The following is a 27,767-nucleotide window of genomic DNA, read 5'->3' on the forward strand; positions in this document are numbered from 1 at the left end:
TTCTGAAATTGGTTAGGCCTGTATGTGTGGCAGAATATTGCCATGACTGAAAAGCAAAATCTACAGAATATGCCAAAGGCATTCTGGTAATAAATGTCTTACTGCTCCTGTTCAAGTGAAAAAATACTCTTCCTCCAGGGATTTCGTTCTTGTATCCTTGACTAAAAGTAGTTCATGTTTGTTACCAGATGGAGGTTTTGAACGGTAGATAAGTTGTCTTCCCTGCTGAAACAAAAGAAAAAAAACAATATTTTTCATGTAACCATTATCTATTGAAGTATAACCCCAGAATACTAATTATTAACTTGATTTTCCCAAAGAATAATATAGTTTAAAATAATGCAGTTACAAAGAGATTGATGACTAATGGATGTCCAAACGCAGGCAGAGTTAAGTAGTAAATGGAGTACCATGGTATGCAGAAGACAGAGCAGTTAGGTGTTATGGGGAAATGGGAGGGTGTAGATAAAGTCATCAAATAGCTTGTGTTTGAGATATGGTAAGCCATGTTTGAGGCCAACACTTCATTTCTCAGTCACCACCAGTAGGAGGAGTAGCTAGTTTCTCTGGTTAGAAGTGATACTTTCCTCTGAGCAACAGTTAACCAGCATTTAAAATCCTGTTAAACAATAACTTGAGAAAACCACGTATTATCTTCTTGAGCACTCACAATCCTGTTGGCTTTTGGAGGTGTTCCAACCAGGAGAGGCTTAGGGACACCCTGAATCATAACCTATTTATTCTCTCTGGGGTATATACTCAATTTAGGTCATACTAATTTTTCTCTTTGAATCTTTTCTCTCCCTTTTGTTTATTTATTTTTGTTTTGTCTTTATATCTGAATTTGTGTCAATTAAAAGGATAAAAAACTATTCTGTTGGACGTGAAATTTGATGGGACATCTCCATTATTTCTCAAACGAGGCACCAACCGTGTGTGTGACCATCCCTGCGTTGCAGTATATTTGACATTCCTGGCTCCCAGGAACTAAATAGCACTGGCAGTCCTCTCCTTCATTATAACAACAAAAATGTCCTTGGAGGACCAGAATCCTTGAATTCCTTTTCTAATGTCAGATACCCTTACCTCCCCACCCTGCACCAATCTCCTTTGATGACCTTGGTTATTAATTTCTGCCTGAGAACATTGCCAGCAGTGAAGTGTTCTGAGTAAAAACCTCTTTCAGAGGTCTTCATATATTGTTGACTTAGCTTTTTTTTTTTTTTTTTTCAGTTTTCCTCCAGATTCAGTTTGCATTCTCATTTTTAGTCTGTTAACTCAGTAAGCATTTATTGACTGTCCATTGTATGCCAGGCATTGGGGATACAAAGGTCATAACTCATTATTGATCACTTTAACTTGGTGGGCTGAGTAAATAATAGTTTATACATGTAGCAGGGTGTTAACTAGCTAATTATCTCTTGGAAGAAGAGGACAAGTCAGATCTTCATAGGCAGAGTTGAACTAGGTAAGTACAGATCCTTTTAAAAAATAAACACTAATTTAAATGAAAATAATTAAACATAGTACATATTAACAGCTACCGTACTTCAGAGCTTTTAAGTACTTCAGTGGCTGGTTGTGAGGTGCATAATATGCGTTAGCTATGACTGGTTAGAATCAGTGTCCACATTAGTTCTGCAGATAACTATGAAATTGCCTCCCTGCAATATGATTTCAGACTCAGACTCAAAGCAGGAAGAGAGGCATAGAGAAACAAAAGGCCCTTTATACCCAGGGTGAGTAATAGACCACATGTACTTGGAGACTGCCCCATCCTGAACTTCTTATTGAACAGGTAATCTTGAAATATGAAGAACCTTGGCTTCTGCTTAGATTCTGCTGCTAAATCTGAAGTGACTCTGGGTAAATTATTTTAACTTCAGCTATAAATCTCATTATTTTCACAATGTGAGGATTAAAACACTCAGTTATAAATAATCCACTATTATTTTTGTATTTCTCTAGTTTCATGTACCTGGAGCTAAAGAGGCAAGGGAGAAGTTTTCTTTACAAAAAGTGAGTTTAATGGAAAACTGTAGACCCAATAGTTTGAATTATTCTAAAAATAACAAGGAACCAGAGAGATCAGTTGAAACTATCAGCAGACTTACTGAAGTTTAACCTGAATAAATTAGATGAGTTAGGTATTTTGTTTTTACATTATAGAAGCCCTCACACATTGATGTAGCTGGACCTATTAATATTAACAATAAAACACAGACCTTCTTTTTCTTTGGTTGTGCTACTGCTCTCTCCAGGGCAGCTTTTAGCCTTTCTTCCTGGTGTTTCTGTTTCTCTCTCATTTTCTCTTCACGCAACCTGTCAAAAGAGGAAGACATTGTTCTAACTATAAATTCCAGTCAAAAAGATCTACATCAATACTATTTGATAAAGAATTACCTAAATATTGTTAAGTCTCCTTTAAGGTTAAATGAAAATAATACTTCATCTTCCCGCATAATTGTGGGTTTTGAATATTCAGGTGAAATTTCAACAACAAACCCTGTTTATGTTGAAATGGGAAGAAAGTGCATGTCACTGTTTTGGAAGAAGCAAAATCTACCCAGATCTTGGTCCAAAACAAGCACCTCAACAGAGCCCTCATCATTTCATTTACAGTTCAGTACTATTAATCTGTATGATGGCCACTTGAATTATTGATAGTTTCCAGTTATTTTCCCCTCTTTTTAAACCTTTTTATTGAAGTATAACATGCAGAAAAGTATACAAGTCACAAGTGTATAGTCCAATTGATAACCACAAAAATATATTTTCCAATAAATCTCTCTGAATGTTATCCTCAAATTAAGGCCAAGAAATACTATTTGTCTTTGTTCTCTTTAGGGTTGTTGTGAGGATAAAATTAAATGAGATATGCACACTGTCTAGTCCACTCCCTATTGCAGAATAACCACTTGCCAAGAGACTATTTTACGGATGTATATAATTATCAATGTAATAGTCACTGAACATTTTTAATGCAAAATTAGGTATTCTGTTAGGTGCCTCCAAACCATGGGGGAAAATCCACTAAAATTCTTTTGATCAAAATGATAATTGGGATTAGGTTCATATATTAATCTCACTGCTAGTAATAGTTGTAATTATATGTTAGGAGACTATATTTTCTACTGTAAAAAATGCAAATGTTCTTAGTGTAAGTGAAAGGTCATCTTGTAGAAGGAGTAATTTCTCACAATTTCTTTAAAATGTGCTTCATATTCAACAAAATCTCATCAGGATCACCTCAATATATTCTAGTCTTTGTTTTTATGTGGGGGGAACAATATCCCCACACCCCAGTAAAGTGGTAAGCAATAACAAAGTATCTAATATGAATGTCTGCTATTAGAGTACTTTCTGTATGCCAAGCATGCTTTAGTGCTTTTACATAGATTATTTAATTCAATCCTCACAACAACCGTATGAGAGAAGTGCCATTATTGCCATTTTACAGGTAAGGAAACATACCTATTGACAGTTAGGAACCAAGGAAAAACCCTCACGATCTAGCTCTTTCAAACAATTTCTTCACAGATTAAATCTCCCTGTAGTTTTCCAATTAAGGAAATTCTAGTCTTAGGCCCTTTCACCATAAGTATGATTCTCCTTCCACATGATAATCCTTTGAATATTATAAGTAGGGAATATTCACTCTGAAAATTCAGTTTTTTTCAGACTGGAAGGACCCCTTGCTCATCTGAAACTTATGTCATTTGTCCCTGGTGAACTCTTTCCTTCACAGTGCCCATTTTATCATTGGTAATGACATTTATTTCATAAGAATATTGATGAATATATCTCCATACTAAATAATAGGTCTATGAGGACAGCAGGCCTGAGTTTGATTCCAGTGTCTGTATGGCATATAATAGAGACTTGCCGTATAACAGACTTGCCTAATATTTAAGTCTTTTATTACATGTATATCATAAGACAGTGACTGTACCTTTGCCGTCGTTCTTTCTGTTTCATCCTCTCAATTGCCTCCACATTTTCTTTGGGAATGGAGTCAATGAGATCACTCAATTCTACCAGGCGAGTCTCTACTTTTACCAGCTTTTGAACTGGGTTGAGGCTTCCAACCTCAGCATCTCCAATGCAGACTTTGTATACTTGGTTAATTTTTTTACTAAGAGAGTCTATCAGTTTTTCCTGAGATTAAAAAGAAAAAGAGAGCAGAAAACATCTCATTACTATTTGCTTGTTCATTCAATAAATGTAAAATTCCCTTTTACTATATGGTAATAAAAGGCTTTTATTAATATGTTCTACTAAATACTTCCTTTTTTTTAAAGAAAAGCTTTAATACATTAGAACAGTGAAAAAAAATGCAGCAGTCAATTTATGTCATAATTTATAGTCAGAGCAGGCTTCCCTGCTGGTTCAGGGAGAAAACTCGCCACAGTGTGGGAGATGTGGGTTCAATCCCTGGGTCTGGAAGATTCCCTGGAGAAGGGCATGGCAGCCCTCTCTAGTACTCTTGCATGGAGAATCCCAGTGAACAGAGGAGCCTGGTGGACTGCAATCCATGGGGTCGCAAAGAGTCAGACACGACTGACCGACTAAGCACAGCACATAGAGCATTACTATAATAACACCCTGGATTATTTCTTTAAAAATATTTCAGTCTAGGTATAAAATAATTTAATAGGATGCTTGAATGTTTTTGTGTATCATTGCCATTCAAGGAGACACTACATAAACATTTAAATCCTTTTTTTTTCCCCACTCCAGTGTTCCTAGCAACAGTATGTGAACTCCCTTTTTTGTGCTTACTGTAATAACTGGCTTCCCTGGTGGCTCAGAGGTTAAAGCGTCTGCCTGCAATGTGGGAGACCTGGGTTCGATCCCTGGGTTGGGAAGATCCCCTGGAGAAGGAAATGGCAACCCACTCCAATATTCTTGTCTGGAGAATCCCATGGACAGAGCCTGGTGGGCTACAGTCCAAGGGGTCGCAAAAAGTAACTATATGCATATGACACCACCCTTATGGCAGAAAGTGAAGAGGAACTAAAAAGCCTCTTGATGAAAGTAAAAGAGGAGAGTAAAAAAGTTGGCTTAAAGCTCAACATTCAGAAAACGAAGATCATGGCATCCGGTCCCATCACTTCATGGCAAATAGATGGGGAAACAGTGTCGGACTTTATTTTTGGGGGCTCCAAAATCACTGCAGATGGTGATTGCAGCCATGAAATTAAAAGATGCTTACTCCTTGGAAGAAAAGTTATGACCAACCTAGATAGTATATTCAAAAGCAGAGACATTACTTTGCCGACTAAGGTCTGTCTAGTCAAGGCTACGGTTTTTCCTGTGGTCATGTATGGATGTGAGAGTTGGACTGTGAAGAAGGCTGAGCACCGAAGAATTGATGCTTTTGAACTGTGGTGTTGGAGAAGACTCTTGAGAGTCCCTTGGACTGCAAGGAGATCCAACCAGTCCATTCTGACGGAGATCAACCCTGGGATTTCTTTGGAAGGAATGATGCTAAAGCTGAAACTCCAGTACTTTGGCCACCTCATGTGAAGAGATGACTCATTGGAAAAGACTTTGATGCTGGGAGGGATTAGGGGCAGGAGAAGAAGGGGACGACAGAGGATGAGATGGCTGGATGGCATCACGGGCTCGATGGACGTGAGTCTGAGTGAACTCCGGGAGTTGGTGATGGACAGGGAGGCCTGGCATGCTGCGATTCATGGAGTCGCAAAGAGTCGGACACGACTGAGCAACTGAACTGAACACTATAATGCTGTCTGACAGTTATTTGCATACATGTCTTATTGTCCCTTATAGACTGTAAGCATCTGGAAGGCAAGAGCTATTTCTTATGTTTATACTTACATCTAAAGTAGCAAGCACCTTGCATGTAACTATGCACTTAATAAATGTTTGCTGAATAAATGAATGCATTCTCTCAGAGGGGAAAAAAAGTTACAAGCAAACAGCTTCCCAGGCTGGCTTACAAAACATTTTGAGTTTTCATTCTCTCCATCCGGAAGTCATTCCAGTATTCTACTCTAAGCGGAGGCTTAGGCCACACCTTGCTGATCCCTGTACCTGGCCACTGTGCCGTTTTAACTGTTGGTAGAGATGTTCGAGCTTGTAGGTAACATGTTTCGGGACCGTAAGAAAACTCTCTTTCTGTGTTTCCACTGTATACCCGGCATTCGCAGATAAAAGGATCTCAATAAACTTCTGGGCAAAGTAAATCGTTCTCCTGGTAGAATCCTGCCCCTGTTCCTGCTTCTGCTCAATAAGATGAGAATCACCATAAAGCCAAGGACAAATAATACTCAAGATAGATGTGGCTCCAGGAGCCATGGGAAACCCCTCCTGAAACCACAGACTCATTACAGAGCTACCAACACTTAATTACAAATCAAGATCTGTTACCAATAGTTTACTTCAAACAGCTTGTCTCTCCCATCTAGTTTAACAAGCTTTCCGATGGTCCTATTTCCTATAAAGCCCCCTTTCTTTCCTCCTACAGTAACACTTACTGTAATCCCTATTTATATTCAAAATATGATTTTAGGAAGTTTGGAGAAATACCTATGAAATGAAAAAAAAAAAGTCCTGTTTGCCGTAAAGCTCCTTTTTTCTCCCCCTGGGTCAGGAAGATCCCCTGGAGAAGGAAATGGCAACCCACTCCAGTATTCTTACATGGGAAAGAAAGAATGGACAAAGAAAGGATCCTGGGAGGCTACAGTCCATGGGATCACAAAAAGAGTAGTGACTGATCAACAAGACAGACAAATTTATAGAGAGAGAAAGGAGAACAGAGGTTACCAGAAGCTGGAAGGAGGGAGAATTTGTTTAATGGGTACAGAGTTTCTATTTGGGATGATGGAAAAGTCCTAAAATAGTGGTGATGATTATGCAGCATTGCAAATATAATTAATGCCACTGAATTGTACATTTGAAATGGTTAAATGGTCAATTATGTATTTTTGAACCACAGTTTTTTTTTTAAGGTATAAAGACAGCATTGAAGAGCTGAAAGGTAGCTATCATCACCCTTTGTGCTCTAGCAATGCACAACCCCATCCCTTCCTTCCTTGGTGTTACACCACATAAGAAATGTGGATTGTGACTGGAGCCATAAACAGTTTTGTTTTTGTAACCCTGCCTGCTTATGGGTAAGGGAGCACAGTCATCTTCTGATAGAGTCCCTTTAAATCTACCCATGTTTGAAAATCAAGTTCATAACTATAATTGTGATATTAGTCTTATATATGAGTTTTGAATTTTTATTTCATTCAAGATTTTACAAGGAAACCAACGCTACTACTGCTGCTGCTAAGTCACTTCAGTCGTGTCCGACTCTGTGCGACCCCATAGACGGCAGCCCACCAGGCTCCCCCATCCCTGGGATTCTCTAGGCAAGAATACTGGAGTGAGTTGCCATTTCCTTCTCCAATGCATGAAAGTGAAAAGTCGAAGTGAAGTCGCTCAGTCGTGTCCGACTCTTTGCGACCCCATGGACTGCAGCCTACCAGGCTCCTCCGTCCATGGGATTTTCCAGGCAAGAGTGCTGGAGGGGGTGCCATTGCCTTCTCCGAAACCAATGCTAGCTGGAGTTTATTATGGGTCTTAAAACTAGCCTGATCATTCATTCAGCAAACATTTATGGAGCACCTGCTTTATGAGGTTGCTAAACTGAGCTGAAGAGAAGGGTAAGACAAGCTTTGCCCTAGTGTTTGCACCCAGCTGGGAGAGACCTGCATGCAGACAGGTAAGCACACTAGTCTGTGTCACAGGTGCTCTGGTGGTGGATCTCTGCAGACCCCAAAGGGGCCACAACCTATTACAAGCTCAGTGTTGGGAAGATACTCCATTCAGTGCTGATTCAGTGCTTCCTGTCTTCATTATTTGCCCTTGAAATTAATACCAAAACGATCACAGGCAGTGAACTACTTCATATGTATAGTCATGTGTATACTGACTAAAACAAATATATTTATAGGAGGGGAAATCTCAGCATCATACTTGGTAGCCTTTTAAGAGAGTACCGATGATAATTGAATGTTTTCTATCTACTGTGTAAGTTGGCTATTACATATTGACAAGGTAATTTCCAATCAGGTTTTCAGCCTCTGTCATCAACCTGGGACTTGTGGTTTGCTTTAATCCTCCTATTCCAATGCTTAAGACACAGGGAATGCAGAGTCTTATTATCATGAGCCAAAATAAAATTACTGCAGGCAAAGAATGATTACCTGAGCATCTGAGTTATATTCTCCAAAACTAAATAGCCTGGACCTTAATTCCAACTCTGCTGCTTTTTCTTCTTCTCTTACACAGTTGGCCTTGAGCAGTTCCTTGTGTTCCAAAAGAAACTCTATGTTGGTATTTCTATTGCAAAGAAGAAAGAGATCCTTATCTGTAATTTATGATTCAGTGAAATAAACCATCAGTCAGGAGCTTCAACACTCCCTAGATCATGTTTCAACATCCTATGTCTAGTAAGCCAAATAGAAGTTTATATTTTAAGATATTGACAAAGTACCTGCAACTTTTCAGGTTAAAAATAAGAAAAATAAATGCACAGATGCTTTTCAATGTCCATCAGGAAGTATTTCCAACCCCTCTACTTTGAGCCCCCCAAATAGAAAAAGCAGTAGAATTGAGGTATCAGAAACCCAAGCTGGGTGACCTAGGATGTCACTGTTCTCAAACCTGACTGATAATCAGAATACCTGGGGAGCCACTGGGAAAAGTAGAGACTCCTGACTCCTTACTTAGAGCTTCTGATATAGATACCCTTTTCCTGCCCAACCATACCCGCCCCATCCCCTCATATCATAGTGTCATGGTGGGGCACCGAATACTGAGGACTGGAAGTGAGGAGACAGGATTAAAAGACAGTAGCTTACTGGGTGGCTATAAGATTATGGTTTTAAGTTCTTCAATATGTCCCAAAGTTCAATGCTGTTTGACTTAACTATTTTAAAAGATTGACATCTTCTGGTGCAAATGGGTCTTCCAAAAAAGATTCTGCACATTTTTACAATGAGTATTAGAGTAGGAAGGAATTTTTTGAGTCATCAAATCCAGCCCCCTTCCCAACAGAAATCCCTTTTATAATAGCTCTGATTTTGATAATGTACATTATAAAATGATATAATATTTAAGTCATGAAAAAACTTTTGCTGAGAGTCACAGCCAAGGAAAATGAGTTCATTAGCATTATCATCCAAAGCATGATTTGGTCAGCCAGATGACAGCGTAAAACTGCATTGAACAAAGAGTAAGGCAGTAGGTGACATTTTGATTCTTTATAACCTTCTATATTGTCTTTTATTCTTGCTAGCTAGGAAAATATTTTGACAAGTGAAAAGAATTAGGGACTAAAACTAAAACCAGTCTATTCTGTGTAAATATAATTCCTACTTCTTACATTCTGCAGTGTAAACTATTATTAATAAAAATTCTTCCCTAAATCCAGGGAGACCACAAGGAAGGGCCACACATAAATGAAAGTGACTTCTTCTCTGATTAGAAATTGGTTAATAGAATGTCTACTTGTTTTTTATGACTTACATTTTATCCTGTATAACTTTTTCTCTTTTATTTACGTCTTCAAGATTTTCATCTACATCTTGGGAATATTGTACCAAAGTAAGATTCTGCTCTTCCAGCTCTGTGAGGACTTGAAGTAACTCTTCAGGTTCTTTGAAATAAAGTTCTGGCTCCTAATCAATAATGAAGAATATAATTAATTCACTTAACATACTAGTGCATATGTGACTTATCTAGGAAAAAACAGTGGGGTAAAGGAATACTGTTCCGATTATAAGGGAGATATGGGCAAAGAGTGACGACAGCCTATTTCCATGTGAGAGCTGGCCGAAGGGAAGAGAACAGTTTGTATGTTGAGGGGAGATGAAGTTTATTAGAGAAGGGGAAAAGGAAGAAGAGAGTGAGGAAAAGAGACAGAAGAGGGATGGAGCAGAGGAGGAGGCAAAAGCAGGAAAAAAGGAAAGGCAAGTTTCTAGGGAAAGACGAGAGAAGAAGTAGAATGAGAAAAGACAGGACTAAGTGAAGGTCATTTCCTCCCTACATTTTAATAATTTTCTGTTTTCTAAAATTTTAAGTATAAGTTTATATCACTTTAAATAAATTTAATTTATAGCAAGATGACTTGGATATTTGTACCCCCACGTTCATCAAATTTATTGTAGCCAAGAAGTGGAAGCAACCTAAATGTGCATCAGTGCATTGATGGATGGATAAAGAAAATGTGGTCTATTCACCCTTAAAAAATAAGGAAACCCTGTCATTTGCTACAATATGATGAACCCGAAGAACATAAGGACATGAGACTAAATGAAATAAGCCACTCATGAGAAGACAAATGCTGCTTCCACTTTTACAAGGTATGTAAAGTAATCTAACTCTTAGAAATATAAAGTAGAATGTGGTTGCTAGGGGCTAGAGGGAGTAGGCATAGGGGAGTTGTTCAGTTGATGTATAGTTTCCATTGTGCAAGATGAAAAAGTTCCAGGGGTCTGTTACATCAGCATGTTAATAGTTAATGCTGCAGGATCATACACTTACTGGTTAAGATGGTAAGTTGTGCCTTTTCCACACACACACACAAAGATGATTTGGATAAGGTATGTTATATATAGTATACAGTTAATGCTTTTAAGTGTTTTGTTCCTTTTCTGTGAGTTTCTGTGGTTGTATTTAGGGTGAGATTAGTTCACAATCAGACCTGTGCCACAAAGAGCTGTTTTGTTGAAGCTCAATTTATCTCACAGTCCAGCTACCCAATATATCTCAACCCCAATAAAATGATAAATAATCAGAAGGTGGTTATTTTCACAGGAAGATTGTAGATAATATATATCTCCTAAATTGTTACCTTCTAAAGGACACTTATTTATTAACTTATAATTTTTAAAAAATCTTTTGGCTGTGCCTCACAGCATCCAGGACCTTAGTTCCCCCAACCAGGATCGAGCCCATGCCCCTGCAGTGGAAGTGTAGAGTCTTAACCACTAAGCCGCCAGGGAAGTCGACATTTATTTTTCATTAAATGTCTGATGACAAACATGAACTATATATACAACTAGAGAACAGTAGCAAAATCCTATTTTCGGGGATTTCCCTGGTGGTCCAGAGGCTAAGGCTCCATACTGTCAATGCAGAGGGCCCAGGTTTGTTCCCTGATCAGTGAACTAGATCCCACATGCCACAACTAAAGACCCCGCATTCTGCACCTAAGACCCGGTGCAAACAAACTTTTAAAAATCATATTTTCTTCTGAAAGGTTGTGGAATATTTGGAACAGGACATTTTAATTTCAAAAGAAGAAATGAGCATCTATACTTTTCACCAAACAATATTTAAGTCAAAACAAACAGTCTGGTTACCAGATCGTAGTCCATATCATCATCTAAAAAGAATTCCAAACTGTCTTCTGAACTGATACTCTCAGTTTGGCTGTAAAAGGAAAAGAAAATGCCTGATTTTTTTTCTATCAACAGATTTGCTTTCATTACTAAGTTATTTTTGGAACCTAAATGTAACCTAGTTCTTTTCAATAGCCTGTTTAGCCTTTTAGGGAATTGCAGGAATCCATGGATTCCACGAGCATGCAAAAGAAAATCAGATTCATTCCCAGACAAGGGTGACATATGCAAACAAAGAGACCATAAGGAAGAGTTGTACCACGTGGTACCAATTATTTGAGGTGCATCTGTAAAATATCTTCTGATCAGGCTGAGGAAAGGTTGGTTGGGGAGTGGGGTGGGTGATGAGATACATACTTAAAGAATAGTTGTATGGCTTGCAAGGTGGCTCTGAAAGAATCCTTTAAGAGCGATAAATTGAAAATGATTGGAATGTTAAAAGGGCAGGGGCTAAGGAAGGAGTAAAGCAGCTGTTGGTGTGACCTAGGTAAGTAATGCTTATAGTGACGGTGGAAAACAGTGGTTGGGGGTTGGGAGGAGAATCTAGAGACACGGGAAAGAAAAGAGTTCATGGGAACCAAGAATAGAAAGAGCTACTGGAGCACAAAGAGAAGAGACAAGATGACTTCAACGTTTGTAGTCAGTAAGCCTGGAGTAATGGAGGTCATGCTAACCGGAAGGAAAACAGCTTTAAGGATAGGATAAGGACAAGATTGGGCTTCCCTGGTAGCTCAGCTAGTAAAGAATCCCCCCACAATGCAGGAGACCCAGGTTCAATTCCTGAGTCAGAAAGTTCCCCTGGAGAAGGGCATGACAACCCACTCCAGTATTCTTGCCTGGAGAATCCCCACGGACAGAGGAACCTGGTGGGCTAACAGTCCTTGGAGTCACAAAGAGTCGGACACGACTGAATGACTAAGCATAGAACAAGGACAAGATTAACATTTGCTTTGTTCATGCTGAGTTTGAAGGGACAAAATAAGCTACTTGGAGCTGCCCTTTAGCAATGGGAAATACGTTGTAGGAAAATTGAGAGGGCCATAGAAGTCAAGGGGTACTTGGGAAACATCCACCATTCAGTCCACTCTTAGTGGATTCAGTAATATCATTTTCAAATCAATCTTCTCCCACCTCTCTGATACTGTTACCTTTTTGGTTCCTTTTCTTTGAAAGAGTCTGTTTCCTCAGCCTTCTTTCCTCTCTTTCTACCTATCCTCTGGGGCTGATCCTCATAGATTCAACCACTACTAACATACCGACTCCCACATCTCTGTCTCTTGAACTCTGGACTTCAGTGTCCAGCTTCCAACTGAACATGAGTATCCACTTGGGTGTCCCATAGAGATGTCCCATATGGGACATTTATGGGTGTCCCATAGAGAGCTCAGATGAATGCATCCAAAATCACACTCCTTATTTTCCTCTCAGGCCTGCTCCCCTTGCTGTGTTCCTAATACCTTTGAATGACAACACCACACATCCAGTTGCCACATGAGAAATTTGGGAGTTATCTGTGGCCACTCTTTTTACTGGGGGAAGCCTGTAGGTAGCATTTCCCTGATGTGTCCCACAGCCTCTCCTTCTTTGTTCCGGCTGCCACTGTCTGGCTGGGGGAGTTCATTATCTCTCATCTAATGAATTGTGACCACAGGTTCCTAACTGGCTCCTCTATGTCCAGTTTTTTTCCTGTCCTTTCTGTTCTCTAAAATACTACCATCTCCAATTTTCTAAAATGTAAATCTGATTTGAGCCTCTGTCACATTCTTGCTAAAACGTGTAAATCTGATTTGAGCTTCTGTCACATTCTTGCTAAAATGTTCAGTGACTCCCAGGCACTTGGAACAAAACACAGGCACCTTTGGGATGACCCCACTGCTTCCTTTTCATGAGACAATACCTAGTTACCCTTCCAGTCTTGTCCATTTACACCCTGCAGCCCAGCCATTCTGAACAGACCCAAACACTGCCACCCTCGTGCCAGGAGGCCCCTCCCTCTTCACTGACCCCTCGTCCTCTCACCAGACACAGCCTAGAGGCCATCTGATCTGGAGTGTGTCCACTGATCCTGCCCTTGCTTCTCCAGTCCCTCACCTCTTCTCTGGGCTGAGAGTCCTTCCTTTGCATGTCTGAGGCACCCTGATTGTCCTTCCAATGGCCTTATCTTGGTATAATGTAACTGACAAACTCCTTGTCTGTCTTCCTCACTAGACAGTAGGCTTGTTGAGAGCAAAGACTGTCTTTTTTTTTTTTATTCTGGCCCTATAGGGCACTCAGTAAATACGTGTTGAGTAAATGAAAAACTAAGAAGCAGTGAACTTTCTGAGAAAGTGAATGTGACGTCTGCATATTACTTTGTGCTTCAACATGGGGAATCCTTATGATGATGTTCTGTATTTGATTGTATCTTGACTGTACTGATGTCAATATCCTGTTTGTGCTATGATACTACAATTTTGCAACAGATGTTACTATTGGGGGAAACTGGGTAAAGTATAGTGAGACCTCTCTGTATTTTTTCTTGTAACTGCATGTGAATCTGTAATTCTCTCCAAGTGAAAATGTAATTAAAACACAACAAAACAGTGACTCTAAAATGCCACAGAAGTAGAATGACCGCAAGGCCCCTGAAATTCAGAGCACAGTGTCTCTGTCGACTTTTGCCAGGATAATACACTGCTGGCCCAGATATCCATCCTGGACATCAATATATTTTCTTATAGCTCCTCTAGGGTAGCTAGGGGCTTCCCTGATAGCTCAGTTGGTAGAGAATCTGCCTGCAATGCAAGAGACCCTGGTTCAATTCCTGGGTCGGGAAGATCCACTGGAAAAGGGATAGGCTACCCACTCCAGTATTCTTGGGCTTCCCTTGTGGCTCAACTGGTAAAGAATCTGCCCACAATGCGTGAGACCTGGGTTCGATCCCTGGGTTGGGAAGATCCCCTGGGGAAGGGAAAGGTTACCACTCCATTATTCTGGCCTGGAGAATTCCATGGACTGTATAGTCTGTGGAGTCGCAAAGAGTCAGACACGTCTGAGCGACTTTCACTTCACTTCACTCCAGGGTAGCTAGGGTGGTGAACTACCACTTTCTGAAATATTGAATGTAAATGAGTCAATAATCAAGTAAGGGAAGAAACAAACAAAAAGTGCTTTCTAGTCCTATAGCAGCAATTCTGAATGCCACGGTAAATTTTCAAACACATGAGTCAGCAGAGTAGATCAAAAACAACTGGGCAGTGGATTCTGAGCGGCAAAGACCCAAGAGGCAGGGTGTGGGTGGTTTCTGCAAATAGCAGATGTAGGCCTTCATCAAAGGATGCAGGAAGACCTGTGAGAACTTGGTCACCTGCCGAGCACATAGAAATGGCAACCACTACCTCCAGCATCTCTTATGATGGGTGTGGATACGTGGCACATATGTTGAAGAAAGGCTAAAAGAGATATTTGCTTATAAAAAAAATACACCATTTACAAGAGAGGTAATCAATATGTACTGTACTTTGATAAGGATGATTTCTTTTCCTCTAGGTTGGGAGTGGTCCTCCTGCGTGATCTTGCTATTCAGAATGTCCAGGTGAAGTCCACATCATTGGTGATGGTGGAGGTAAAAAGAACATGTAATTAGGAATGAGTGCTTGCTGTTTGGTGAGAGGGATTCATTTTTCTGTACTGATACGCCCATTACTTAGAAACAGTCATATAGAAAATGGTGCTGTTTTATTCTACTGACTTTTGGTTCCAAGCATAAAATCAGAAATTGCTGTTCGGGGTAGGGATGGGTACATATTGTCTAAAACATGGCACAAATCAGGGACATAAATGGTGAATATAAATCACAGTTCTCTTTTTACCTAATCATACACATTTTTAATCACAGATTTTAAAAGATCAAGATATAAAATAAAAATGGTGAACTTTATTTATTACGAGTGTCTGGGTCTAACCATGGTATGAACCTGAGAAGTGGGCAACTGGTCTTGGATCTCTGCAGCCACTGGCCCCCAGGTCATGTTTCCTCATGCCCGTGCTTTTGTGGTTTCCAGCCACCCTTCCTGCTGTTCCAACTTGAGACTATAGCAGGCCTCACTCCCCAGTCCCTCTACCTGGAAAGTCCCACTTATTCTTCCAAATCCAGCTCAGATGTCACCTCCTCTTAAAGACTTTTCTGAATGCCTTAGGGAGAGATCACATTTTTGGTTTTTGCCCCCAGACCCCTCACCATCACTGCTGTATCATTTGTCCCATTACATTGTATTTGTATAGTTCCAGCATGCAGAACTATATCCTATTCATCTTTGTGTACCTGAAGTCTCAAAAAGTTGCTGATACATAGTATTCCTCCAGTATATCCAAGGTGAGTGGGGGAAGGAAAGGAAATGGACAAAGAACCAGTGGATTCTAGCACCACCATAAATGAGCATCTTAAATTTTTAAGCTGATGCTGGAACACATATTACTAAAAATGTCTTGGGAAGGGATGCTATTCAAACTGAGTAACTCCTATTTTCAAGATTTTAAAGAGAAGAAAATATAGACCCCACCACCCACTTCCTCTACACTCCCCTCCCCTGCACCCTACTCCAGATCCTCTAACAGACAAAGTAGTATGTCTTAAATAATATGGGTCCAAATTGGCCTCACACTCTGAAAGAATCCACCTTTTCAATTAGCTGGCCAAGTGCACTTATGCCAGGGTTGTTTCTGGGCAGGCAAATTATATGGTTGAGCTTTACCCCTACCACTAAATACCTCTGATGGTTGGCAGCAGGATAAAGGAGAAAGAGTCAGCTTGCCTGTGGGCGTTGAATGACTACAGGGCAGGAGTTGAGGCTGAAAGTATCCTTAGAGTTGGTTATGAGCATGGTAGAGCTTCCTCAGTCTTCCCAGTTACTTCCCTGAGTCACCGGCCAATGACAGTCACCTGGTTGCCATTGGCCTGGATTGTTGGGCCCTGGGAATTGGTCCATCAACACCAGAGGGCAGGCTTGAACCAGAGGAATGAGGAGGCGCAGCCAAGAAGGACCTCAGAGGATGTGCTAGTCAGCCAGAGACAACTTGTGCAAGATCCTCTGCCCCTGACTTCTCTGCCGGTTCTATTCATTCACCCACCTCTCTGAGTTTTGTAATAATGTCTGGAGAGAGAGAAACCAAACACCTAGCTCCCCAGGATTAAGGGTGATGTGGACACTAGGCTCTGTTTTTCAGCTTAGTTTATAGGTCCTGCATCTCCACTTTGAGATGGGCACCTTCTCTGACTTTACTTTTGTGGGTGAAGTGCCAAAGATCCAGTGTTACCTTGGCTACCTCTTCCCAGAGAAGAATCTTCCGAAAATGATGTCCTCCTGGACTCGTCAGTGGTCTCTTTTCTCCTTGCACTCAATTCTAGAATGGAAAATAAACAAGTTGGGGTGGGGGAACACTTCTGAGAATGAGAGCTTTGTTTCAGGGTGAAGGCCAAGTAATTGTGAAAATTTCCAGGGACAGAAATGTAAGATGGGCACATGGTAACCAACATATGTATTATGCAGATGGCCAGGGCTGATCTCTGGAGAAGGCAGGATGGATGAGAACTAACCTAGAGGGCCTGAAGAAGTCTCTTTCCCACATCAACCAACTTCTAAAATCCCGGTGTTAACCATTCAACCCTCTAGACTGAGACTCTGCTTTCTGAGCATCCTCAAGTTAGAGGACATGTCTAGGAGCACTGAATCCTAAGCTGTTAAATGCAAATACTTCTCAGTTTTGCTTCCCATGTGTTTTCTCTCGTGTCAAACATCATATATTGAGTTTAACCCAATGTCATTACTGTGCTTGACAGTTTATACACACGATCTCATATAAGCACACGCAGCACAGTGAGACACACGAGGGAGCTAAGCAGGGCGGCCACCCCTGGTGTGCTGCTGCTGCTGCTGCTGCTGCTAAGTCGCTTCAGTCGTGTCTGACTCTGTGCAGCCCCATAGACGGCAGCCCACCAGGCTCGCCGTCCCTGGGATTCTCCAGGCAAGAACACTGGAGTGGGTTGCCATTTCCTTCTCCAGTGCATGAAAGTGAAAAGTCAAAGTGAAGTCGCTCAGTCGTGTCCGACTCTTCGTGACCTCATGGACTGCAGCCCTACCAGGCTCCTCCGTCCATGGGATTTTCCAGGCAAGAGTATAGGAGTGGGGTGCCATCACCTTCTCCGCCTGGTGTGCTAATAAAGGCTTAATAACCAGCTCTCAGGGGAAAGATTCTCCCTGATTTGTAATGTGCCGATTTCAGTGGTATAAGTGCTCTCACCCCTAAGGCTCAGGATGAGCTCTCAGCTGACAAGTCTGCAGATCAAGAGAACCCTCTTTCTGTGTGGCTTTCTCCCCTCCAGTACTCTGCTTGGGGAATTCCAGCCACCATGGCCTCCCTACCCCCAGCTCTGTCTTCTCCATCCACAGAGACGGCTGAGGCCCCGGTCTGCCTCACCGAGTCCTGGAAGTGTTCTCCAGGCAGTGCCCTGAGGCCAGCACAGGGATCAACTCATGTGTTTCCCTTCTCTCGGGATTACTTTGTTTTGCTCCTTGATGTCTGATGTCTTAAAACTGTTGTTTTTCAGGCAAGAGGATGTGTCTGGTCCTTGTTACCCCAATGTTGCTGGAAGTCTGTCTTCATCTTTGATTTGTGACCCTACATTCATCACTTACGTATGAAATTCTTACCTGTAATAGGATCTATTCCTGTTCCACTGAGCTTAATGCCAGTACCATATAGTTTTCATTTTTGAGACTGTGATAATATGTTATATAATGTCTTAAAGGATAAGTAACACACCCACCCTCACCTTATTAGTTCAAAAGTATTTGTGTATCTTTCTAGATGAAACTTAGAATCATCCTGCAAAGATCTACCTAACCCAACTCTCTGATGAATTTTTGGTAACATTTTTCTTATACTTCCATAAAGCTTATACATGAATTTCAGAAAAATTGGCAACTTTACAAAATCAATCTTACTATCTGATAACATATTTCTCATTTGTCAAATCTCTTGGTCACACATTGAAGGTTATTATTGCTTTCTTGAATTTAACTTCCTTGTATATTTTCTAATTAATAAAGTTAACCTATTTAGCTTAATTGGAGAAAGCAATGACACCCCACTCCAGTACTCTTGCCCGGAAAATCCCATGGATGCAGGAGCCTCGTAGGCTGCAGTCCATGAGGTCGCTAAGAGTCGGACTCAACTGAGCAACTTCACTTTTACTTTTCACTTTCATGCCTTGGAGAAGGAAATGGCAACCCACTCCAGTGTACTTGCCTGGAGAATCCCAGGGACAGAGGAGCCTGGTGGGCTGCCGTCTGTGGGGTTGCACAGAGTCGGACACGACTGAAGCAACTTAGCAGCAGCAGTAGCAGCATTTAGCTTAATATAGTAGGTTAATAAGGAGAAGGCAGTGGCAACCCACTCCAGTACTCTTGCCTGGAAAATCCCAGGGATGGAGGAGCCTGGTAGGCTGCTGTCTTTGGGGTCGCACAGAGCTGGACACGACTGAAACGACTTAGCAGCAGCAGCAGCAACAGTAGGTTAATAAAATATAATTGACTTTGTGTCCAATTACTCTACAGAATGTTTTAACAAGTCAAATTGTATTTCAGGTTTTTTACTGGGCAGAGGTTTGTAGGTATGCTATTCTCACTCTCTACAAATAAAATATTTTCTATTTTTCCATGTGTATATTTTTCCTGCTTCATATTTGAAATTAACCTGAGTTTCCAAATTAATAATTTATAATATCAGAGTTAGTGGGATTGTTCAGGGTCTGCCTAAAATAAAAATTTTAACTATTTAATAACAAACACTGAAGCAGAATATTTTAGAATTAGGATATGTACTTAATTGAATATGGGACTTACTTCTTATTATACTTGGAAGCATAACATTCACATTTTCTTTACTCCTTGACACCTTTTTCATTGCTTGCTGGATTTGCCATTGTTTTGGAGACAGTTTCAGCAGAAAAAGCCCATATTTCATGTACTCTCTAAGGAGGAATTCTGTTTTTGCTATTTCACTACTCAAAAGAAAAATAGATATGGTTAGATATACCTGTGTGAAAGCATGTTCATTTTTAAAATAGGTTTTAAAAAAGTCATTCTCTTGATCATGTATTTGAATAATAATTTGCTTAACAAATATTGTAAATATGGCCATAAAAATAGGGACTTCAATAAGATATAAGATGAGAGGCAAGAAACCTGTAGGAATGTTATTTGAACAAAAATGCCCAAGGCTAGGCAGCTCACCCTCAGAACCAGCACTGAGGCGGAAAAGCCATTGAGGGGGCCAGGATCTAGTGTGCCCAGGTGCTCCCTATAAAGGAGCAGCATGTGCCCCAGATTGGAAACCCTGGTGCTTTCCATCATCTCCCATGAACGCAAGGGTTTTCCAGTTGCAGCATCCCATGGACCCCGAGCCTCTTGTAAGACTGACGTCCTGGCCAATCTATGGAGGCCAGGAAAAGGCAGCAGGCATTTGCTCACGGCAGTTGTTCCAGGCTCTTCCATGTTTTTTCTGGCCAAGAAGCAAAGTGCTTTGAGCACAACGACGGGAGACAATGCAGTCAGCCAGCGGCAGAGCTCCAACTTCACTGGGGGCTTGTTTTCCCCCAGAGTACAGGCTCCCACATGGAGTACTCCTGGTTGTCCCACCATCAGCTCTGCCTCACACTGTGAATATCAACTTTCCTCAGATCTAGAGAAAGCAGGTAGAAGACATTTGACTGGCTTTTCTAACTTACCTTGCACTTTTTTCAGCAGCAAAACCATATTGGGTCTTTATATCAGAATGAGAATTTTTAGAACAGATGTAGAACTATGGTTCAAGGTAAGATTCAGAAAAAGCCTGTCTTGCCTGAAGTCAGAGCCTAATGATGATCTTGACTTACTACATTTGGCTCCTCGTTGGGTGCCCAGTGTTTTCCTCTTTTTAAAAAAAATTCATTGAAGTATAATTGATTTACATGTTAATTTCTACTGTACAGCAAAGTGATTCAGTTATATATATTCTTTTTCATATTCATTTTCATTATCACAGGACATTGAATATAGTTCCCTGTGCTGTATGAGTGACTGAAGTCACTCAGTCATATCCGATTCTCTGCGACCCCGTGGACTGTAGCCCACCAGGCTCCTCCATCCATGGGATTCTCCAGGCAAGAGTACTGGAGTGGGTTGCCATTTCCTTCTCCAGGGGATCGTCCCAACCCAGGGATCAAACCCTGTGTTGTATAGTAGGAACTTATTATTCATTCTGTATATGAGTTGTATCTGCTAATTCCAAACTCCAGTCCTTCTCCCACACCCTGCCCCTTGGCAACCACAACTTTGTTCTCTATGTCTGTGAGTCTGTTTCTATTTCAGAGATAAGGTCATTTGTATCACATTTTAGATTCCACTTATGGGTGACATATGATATTTGTCTTTTTCTGACTGACTTGATGATCTCTAGGTCCATCCATGTTGCTGTAAATGGCATTATTTCATGCATTTTTATGGCTGAGTAGTATTCCATTGTGTACATATACCACATCTTCTTTGTCCATTCATCTGTCGATGGACATTGAGGTTGTTCCGGTGTCTTGCCTACTGTAAATAGTGCTGCAGTGGACATTGGGGTGCATTTGTCTTTTCAAATTGCAGTTTTCTCTAGGTTTATGCCCAGGAGTAGGATTTCAGGATCGCTGAACAGTTCTGTTTTACTTTTTTGCGGAAACTCCATCCTGTTTCCTACAGTGGCTGCACCCATTTACATTCCCACTAACTGCAGAAGGGTTCCATTTTCTCCACACCCTTTCCGCCATATGTTATTTGTAGACTTTTTAATGACAGCCATTCTGACCAGTGTGAGGTAATACTTCGTACTTTTGATTTGCTTTTCTCTAATAATTAATGATGTTGGGCATCTTTTCATGTGCCTGTTGGCCATCTGCATGTCTTCTTCTAAATTTCTATTTAGGTCTTCTGCTCATGTTTGACTGGATTGTTTTTTGTTATTGAATTGTAGGAGCTATTTGTATATTTTAGAAATTAAGCCCTTGTTGGTTGCATCATTTGGTTCCATTTGTTTATTTTTGCTTTTAGTTCTGTTGCCTTGGGAAACTGACCTAAGAAAATATTGGTACATAAAATCCTCGTTTTAATATCAGTGTTAATTTCAACCAAGTGTAAGTACAAGTATAAAAAATACTGCCAATTATAATTGTAAGATAATTGTAAAAATATTAAAAAGCATCCTAAATTCAGAGATGTTAAAATGGGGGAGGGAGGAACAGTGCCTTAGAATGAAGAAAAAAGAACATTTAGGAAATAATTTGCTTATGTCTAACATTGGTTTCCTTCTTTCAGCTAATATCTTGTAATGACAAGTTAGAGAAACTTTTCAGCCAGAGGTCACTGTGTCCTGGTCCCCAGGTAGACACAATCCTTGATCAACAAATTACTTATTTTTAAAATGTGTTCATACTTATGAAATCACCAACTGATCAGGATCTTGCCAGGCACCAGTAGGTTTCAGTGGGGGCAGGGACAAATGATGGGTAGAAGACAGGCCCAGCCTCACCTTTTCACCGACTGGATCTCCAAACTCGCCTTTTTGAGTTCCGCCGTCATTTGCAGTTTGTTTATAGTTTCCTGCGCTGCACTGAAAAGGAACAGATTTGTTAGTCTGTTTTGTATTGGTCTGTGTTCTGAGAAACTAAAAAGAAGAAAGAAGAGGGTAAAAAGCGATTTGGCCAAAGGGGTGGGGGGGAACGAACATTTTGAGAGCATCTACAGATCTCTGGTCGTTTTCTCGCAGGAACTCTTCAAAGGCTACCGCGTCTTCTTCGAGCTTTTTTTCTGCTTTCATGAGTTTCCTTTCCTTCATTGCTGTGTGTTTTTCAAACCTTTGGATGGTGTTTCTTTTGGTTGACAGAGTATACTGGGAATATTGAAAACACAAGTGCATCAAGAACATGATTCCACATTTCTAGCACATTTCAAAGGTCTCATAACAAAGGGGAAAAATAACCTGCCTGGTTATTTTTGTATATCTGTGATCATTTGTATTAGAAATGGTAGCGTGTGAACTTTGGGGCTGTGGCCTTCATTTCATGAAGGAATTCTGTTTTCAGGATAGGTAGACCGGGAGACTAATGCCTCTCTTTCACTTTTGTGAAGAGGCTTCATATTGTTCCAGAATAGCCCCACAAATGAAAATAGCTATGTGTCTCCTCAGGCTCTAGCCTAAAAAGGGGGGGAGGGGCATGTTCCATATTTCTCCAAAAAGCAGGTCCACTTAGTGTTACCCACAGTGTCCTCTGGTACTTTCTGGCCCTTGGGAAATTGGATTGTCTGCAATCACAAAGGCTCTCCTATAGGACGTACCATGGGAGAGTCAGGGTCCAGCAATTCCTCCAAGGCAGCCCCAGGGTCAGGGGGAACGTGGGGCTGGGGAAGTGGGGTGGGGGAGTGTTTAACCAGCCTCAAAGCACCCTGTTTAGATCCTCCAACGCAACTTTGATAGCTAGATTCTGTTTTGGTTTTGGTTTTGTTTGGTTTTTTTTTTACTGCATAAGAATCTACTTGTATTTTTAATGCCACACATGGACAATAAAGTATAAACAAAGCCACAAACATTATAATATGAATGGATTAGAATGTGGAAATGAGATCACTTTAAATATCAACCAGGACTTCACTGGTAGTGTAGTGGATAAGAATCCACGTGCCAGTGCAGGAGACACGGGTTAGATCCTGGGTCCAAGATGATCCCACATGCCTCAGACAACAAAGCCTGTGCTCCACAACAAGATAAGCCACCATGGTAAGAAGTCTGTGCACTACCACAAAGACCCAGGGCAGCCAAAAATAAATAATCAATGAATTAATTTTTTAAAAAAATACAGTATTTCTAAATATGAATGGATGTAAAATAAAAGATTAAAGAAAAAAAAACCAAAAGTTAGATACTCCAAGTGTATAACCCCCAAATATTTATTACTTCATTTGCCAAGTAATAAATACTGTGTGCCAGTTCTGTTTTAATGGTTCTTTTGGAGCAGTGAACAGAATAAAATGGATTGCTTTTGTGAGGTATTCATTTTAGCAGAGGGAGATGTTGATTAAAGGGGAATAAGTGGTCCAGTGGGCAAGGGCAGGAGATTAACACCATGTATAGCCCAGGAAAGACTCCCTGATACAGTGAAAACTTAACAAGAGACTGGAAGGAAGTAGGGAGCAAATCATGTAGATATCTGAAAGAGGAATCTTCCCAGAAGGAAAAGCCTCCTGTGCAAAGTCCTGAGGGAGAGCATGACTGGTGTGTCCCGGGAACAGCAAGGGAGCCAGCGTGGCTGAAGCAGAGTGCGCAATGCACAGGGTGGTAGGAAGGAGGTCAGAGAGTGAGCAGAGCTGGGGACCAGAAAAATCAGCTCTTCAGCAGAGGAGGGGTGGGGGACAGACTGACTACAGGGAGCAAAAGTGGAAGCAGGAGACTAGTGCTCAGAAGTTACAATAATCGTGTAAGACTTACTGGTGACATGAGCTACAGTGGCGGCAGAGGAGGTCGTGAAAGGTCGTGTGATTACAGATATATTCGGGAAATATATATATCCCAAAGGGTATTTGGATGTGGGTTGTAAGTAGGAGGAGTTGAGGATAACCCCAATATTTTGGGTCAGAGTAGCTGGAAAAATGGAATTGCTGTTGACAGAGATAGGAAACAGTGCCTGAGATTCAGATTTGCAGACACAGGGGAAAGGATAACAAGGGAAGTTTTGGAAATGTGAAGTCTGACATCCCTATGGAGCACCTTAAGTAGGCAGGTTAAGAACTACGGTTATAGTTGTTGAGTCTGAGTTATACTGGTGAGTCTGGAGTTCAGGAAGGAAAATCAGAAGTAAATTTGGAAGCTCTTAATAGGATGGTAGGATTTAAAGCCTCCAGCCTCAAGGAGGGTAGATAGAGTGTAGGGTGAAGTGTGAGCCCTGGGGTATTCTAGCATTTTAAGATCAGGGCACAGAGGAACAAGAAAACTGAAGGAGTGAGCTGTCAGCACTGTGGAAGAACCAGGACATAGAGGGTCCTGGAAACTAGCGGAAGAAAAGTGTTTCAGGTGAGGATGGTCACCTGGGCCAACAGATGCTAGAAATAAGTAGAAGGAAGGTTGAAATGACTGAATTGGGCATTGGAAGTGGTGTTGGTGGAATGAGGAGAACAAAAGCCTGATTGAAGTGGGTCTGGAAGAGGCTGGGTCTTTAGGGTAGGAGGGGCAATGGAGCTGGGGCCTGTCATGGGAAAGGAAAACGTCCAGGTGAAAATGTGGCAGTGCCATTCAGGAAGTCTTCAATTTGGCTAACAGGAAATAGAAATTATTTTAACTACCTCGAGCATAAACCTGTCTCTCTGGTCACTAATAAATTCATGGATGGTCCTTTTTGTGTCTGCACCTTTAAAGAAAATTGAAATACACTTAGGTTTGGTTCATTATCCCTCAGAGATGTTATATAAAATAAAGGCTATGTAATTAAATTATTGCATACAATATGTATCTCAGTTTTAAAAATACTATACTTTTAGAAAAACTTTTTTCCTAGCCACTGAAAAGTTACTTTAACAATATTATAATAACTATCATTTATTTTATGTCCATATTCCAGGAACTTCACTAGACACTTTACATCCATAATTTAACTTAATTCTGTTAATACCTCCAATAAGGTTCTTGTTACTATCCCCATCCTGTAAGGTCCTGAAGCTCAGAGATGTCACAAAGCTTGTCCAAGATCACACAGCTAACAAGTGGCAGAAGGTATAGTCACTGGTATATCACTATATTACCAGCATTCAGCATGTCATACAGTTACCTGACATTAACAGTAAATATTCAAAATGATATTCTTAAACAAACAGTAATTTAGACTTACCTTCTGTTAATCTGAGAATAAGAGTGGGATCTAGCCCCAGTCGTTCAACTGAGGCACCACCTGTGTCGGTGAAGATTGCTATTTGGCCCAGATGTGAACGATTCTTCATTCGTGATGAAAAAGTAGACTTTTGGTAGACTTTCATGTTACGGTTCAGAAACTTTTCCTGCCCAAGTGAAAAAGTTTAACAGAATTTCTAATGTACCAAAATAATGTTGTCTTAAAATAGTGATTGTATATAAACATCATTTCCAACAAGTCCTTTTCTCAGTACTAATTTGTTAAACAAGCAACTTCAAGTTCTCATGTCTGAAAGGTTTTGCCTGGTTTTCAATCCCTTCTCGTAGGAAGCTGAGCACAAAGAAAGAACATTCAAACTTGATTAAACATGAACTTCACAAACAGGAGATTAGAAAGTGATCTGGTTTTAATTTCAGTTTCATCTAGCTCAGAATGCAAGTCACTTGGAGATTCCACTGATTGAAAAGGCTTGGTTCTGTGGAATTGAAAATTCGAGAACAAATAGACCTCCCAAGTAGACATTCAAAAAAAAAAAAATCACGCAGTGATGTGGGGTCTGATTATACAAGCAGGAAAATTAACTGCAAGGCATAGTTGGGAAGTTGGCCATAGTTTCATACCAGCTCATTCTAAAATGACACCTCTTCCTCCACATTTATTCCATCTTCCTCCCCAGTACACACATATGCATCCTCTTATTTGCATCTGCCTGGCAAATTCTGACTTGTTTTTAATGATTCAGTTCTTGTTATCTCCTCAGTAGTCTCTGCACACATACCCCATCATGGCTCCCACCACCCTCCCTTCCCTTTTTTCACTGACAAATACAAGTGTCTCTTTCTCTATGCATGCTTCTGGGCATTTCAACTCTAAGATGCCATTTGTAAGATGCACTATCATTTTATGCAGTGCCAGTGCTGTATGGCATCCCATCTATGTAGCTGAGTCCCAGTTTCAGAAATGTGAAAATGCGAGAAAATGTGGGCATCAGAATCGACAGATAGGGTATACTGTACCTGTCATACCAGATTGTAGTGCTGTGCCTATATTCTCCAGTAGGCGGTGATCGCTAGCTGGCTAGTAGGCGGCTTGATGCTGTCCTAATACAGCGATTACACCATCTTCTAGCATAGTGGGAGACAGGCAGTCTGACATCTGACTCTATGTCTCAACCCAGCAAAGTTCATAAAAGTGATGGCTAAGAGGGTATGATTCTAACATTGGCTGCGATTGTGGTTTATCTTACCCTTTTCTTTGCTGCCATTTCATTTTCTTTGAAAAGAAACAGATCTTTAAAAAAGATCTTATATGGCCTGTCCTTTTTGATTGTCTCATCTTTTTCTTTCTCTGTTGAAAGAAAAAAAGGAAACAGAAAACTTCTGTCAGTCCTCCTGTTGACCAGAACAGCAAGGCTCCCACCACCCAGGGGAGAGTAAGTGAGGGCACCTGGGTCTCTGAGGAGGAGGATCCATGAAGCCTTGCCCCCAACAAGGTGGGGATGTAGGGCCTAGAGCATGGGGGCAGGAGCCACAGTTCCTCTGTTTCCCAGGGAAAAAGGAAGGAGCCACTGCCCTAAGCAGTACAAGGTAGCTGAACACACAACAGTGGACTGATGAGACTGGCAGCAATTTAATTAGTCACACATGCCCCAGTGTAGGAGGACGCTATAGGCCATGCAGGGCCATACCACATCACATGTGCACTCAGGGGCAGAGTGGACCAGGAGCTGCAGGAGGCAAGCTTTGTCATAACAAGAGGGTTGAATGACCTCTGGCTTCTATAGGAGGATGTGACTGACTTGTTTGAATAGTTTCACAGGCTAGCAGGAAAATGAAACCTATTATGTTGAAGAGCAATGGAGCATACATAGCTGGTCCTGCTGATAGAGGAATTAGCTTCATGGGGAACACTTCCCACTTGGTGGATGTCATATCTGCCAAGAATGGGAGGACTGACAGTTAAGCCTTTAGAGCCCTCTGAGGCTCAAAGATGTCAAAGCAGAACATGAAATTTTAGGTCTTGTAATAAATGAGCAGAGACAGTTGAGGGTAGGTCCAGGCAGCTGGGCTTGGAGATGGAGTGTGGATGAGAGTAGGTAACAGGCTTGATGGCTGCCCCAGGTGAGGGAAGACAAGGTATGAGGCACAAAGTATTGTCAAGATCCTAACTTTCGTGGGTTCTGGTGGGTTCAGAGGATCATATAATGTTATTAATATGTAATTTTATTAATTTATAAGAAGGTCATGGGCTCAGGAAACTGGTCCCAAAGATGATGTTCATTGCTCTGTGAGTGAGAAAATCCTTTCACTGACCCAAGAGTTGTGTATCCAAGCAACTGTGGCAAGCAGACTTACCAGTTTGTAAATAGGGGAACATCTTAGATCCCTCAT

The 27,767-nt window shown here is 40.9% G+C and overlaps 1 protein-coding gene across 1 annotated transcript; it reads right to left on the minus strand.

The window, feature by feature from the left end:
* Nucleotides 1–27,767, minus strand: CCDC38 (coiled-coil domain containing 38). Its single transcript, XM_018049045.1, has 15 exons — nucleotides 27,732–27,767; nucleotides 26,624–26,884; nucleotides 25,357–25,522; nucleotides 24,815–24,879; nucleotides 22,207–22,370; nucleotides 22,011–22,091; nucleotides 19,307–19,464; nucleotides 16,719–16,805; nucleotides 14,923–14,980; nucleotides 11,385–11,454; nucleotides 9,547–9,698; nucleotides 8,223–8,358; nucleotides 3,953–4,158; nucleotides 2,226–2,322; nucleotides 1–222 (listed from the first exon to the last, which is right to left on the minus strand). The coding sequence occupies exons 1-15, from the start codon at nucleotides 27,765–27,767 to the stop codon at nucleotides 112–114; spliced, it is 1,848 nt and encodes a 615-aa protein (XP_017904534.1). The 3' UTR covers nucleotides 1–111.

This window comes from Capra hircus, chromosome 5, assembly GCF_001704415.2.
Source record: "Capra hircus breed San Clemente chromosome 5, ASM170441v1, whole genome shotgun sequence".
NCBI classification, from domain to species: domain Eukaryota; kingdom Metazoa; phylum Chordata; class Mammalia; order Artiodactyla; family Bovidae; genus Capra; species Capra hircus.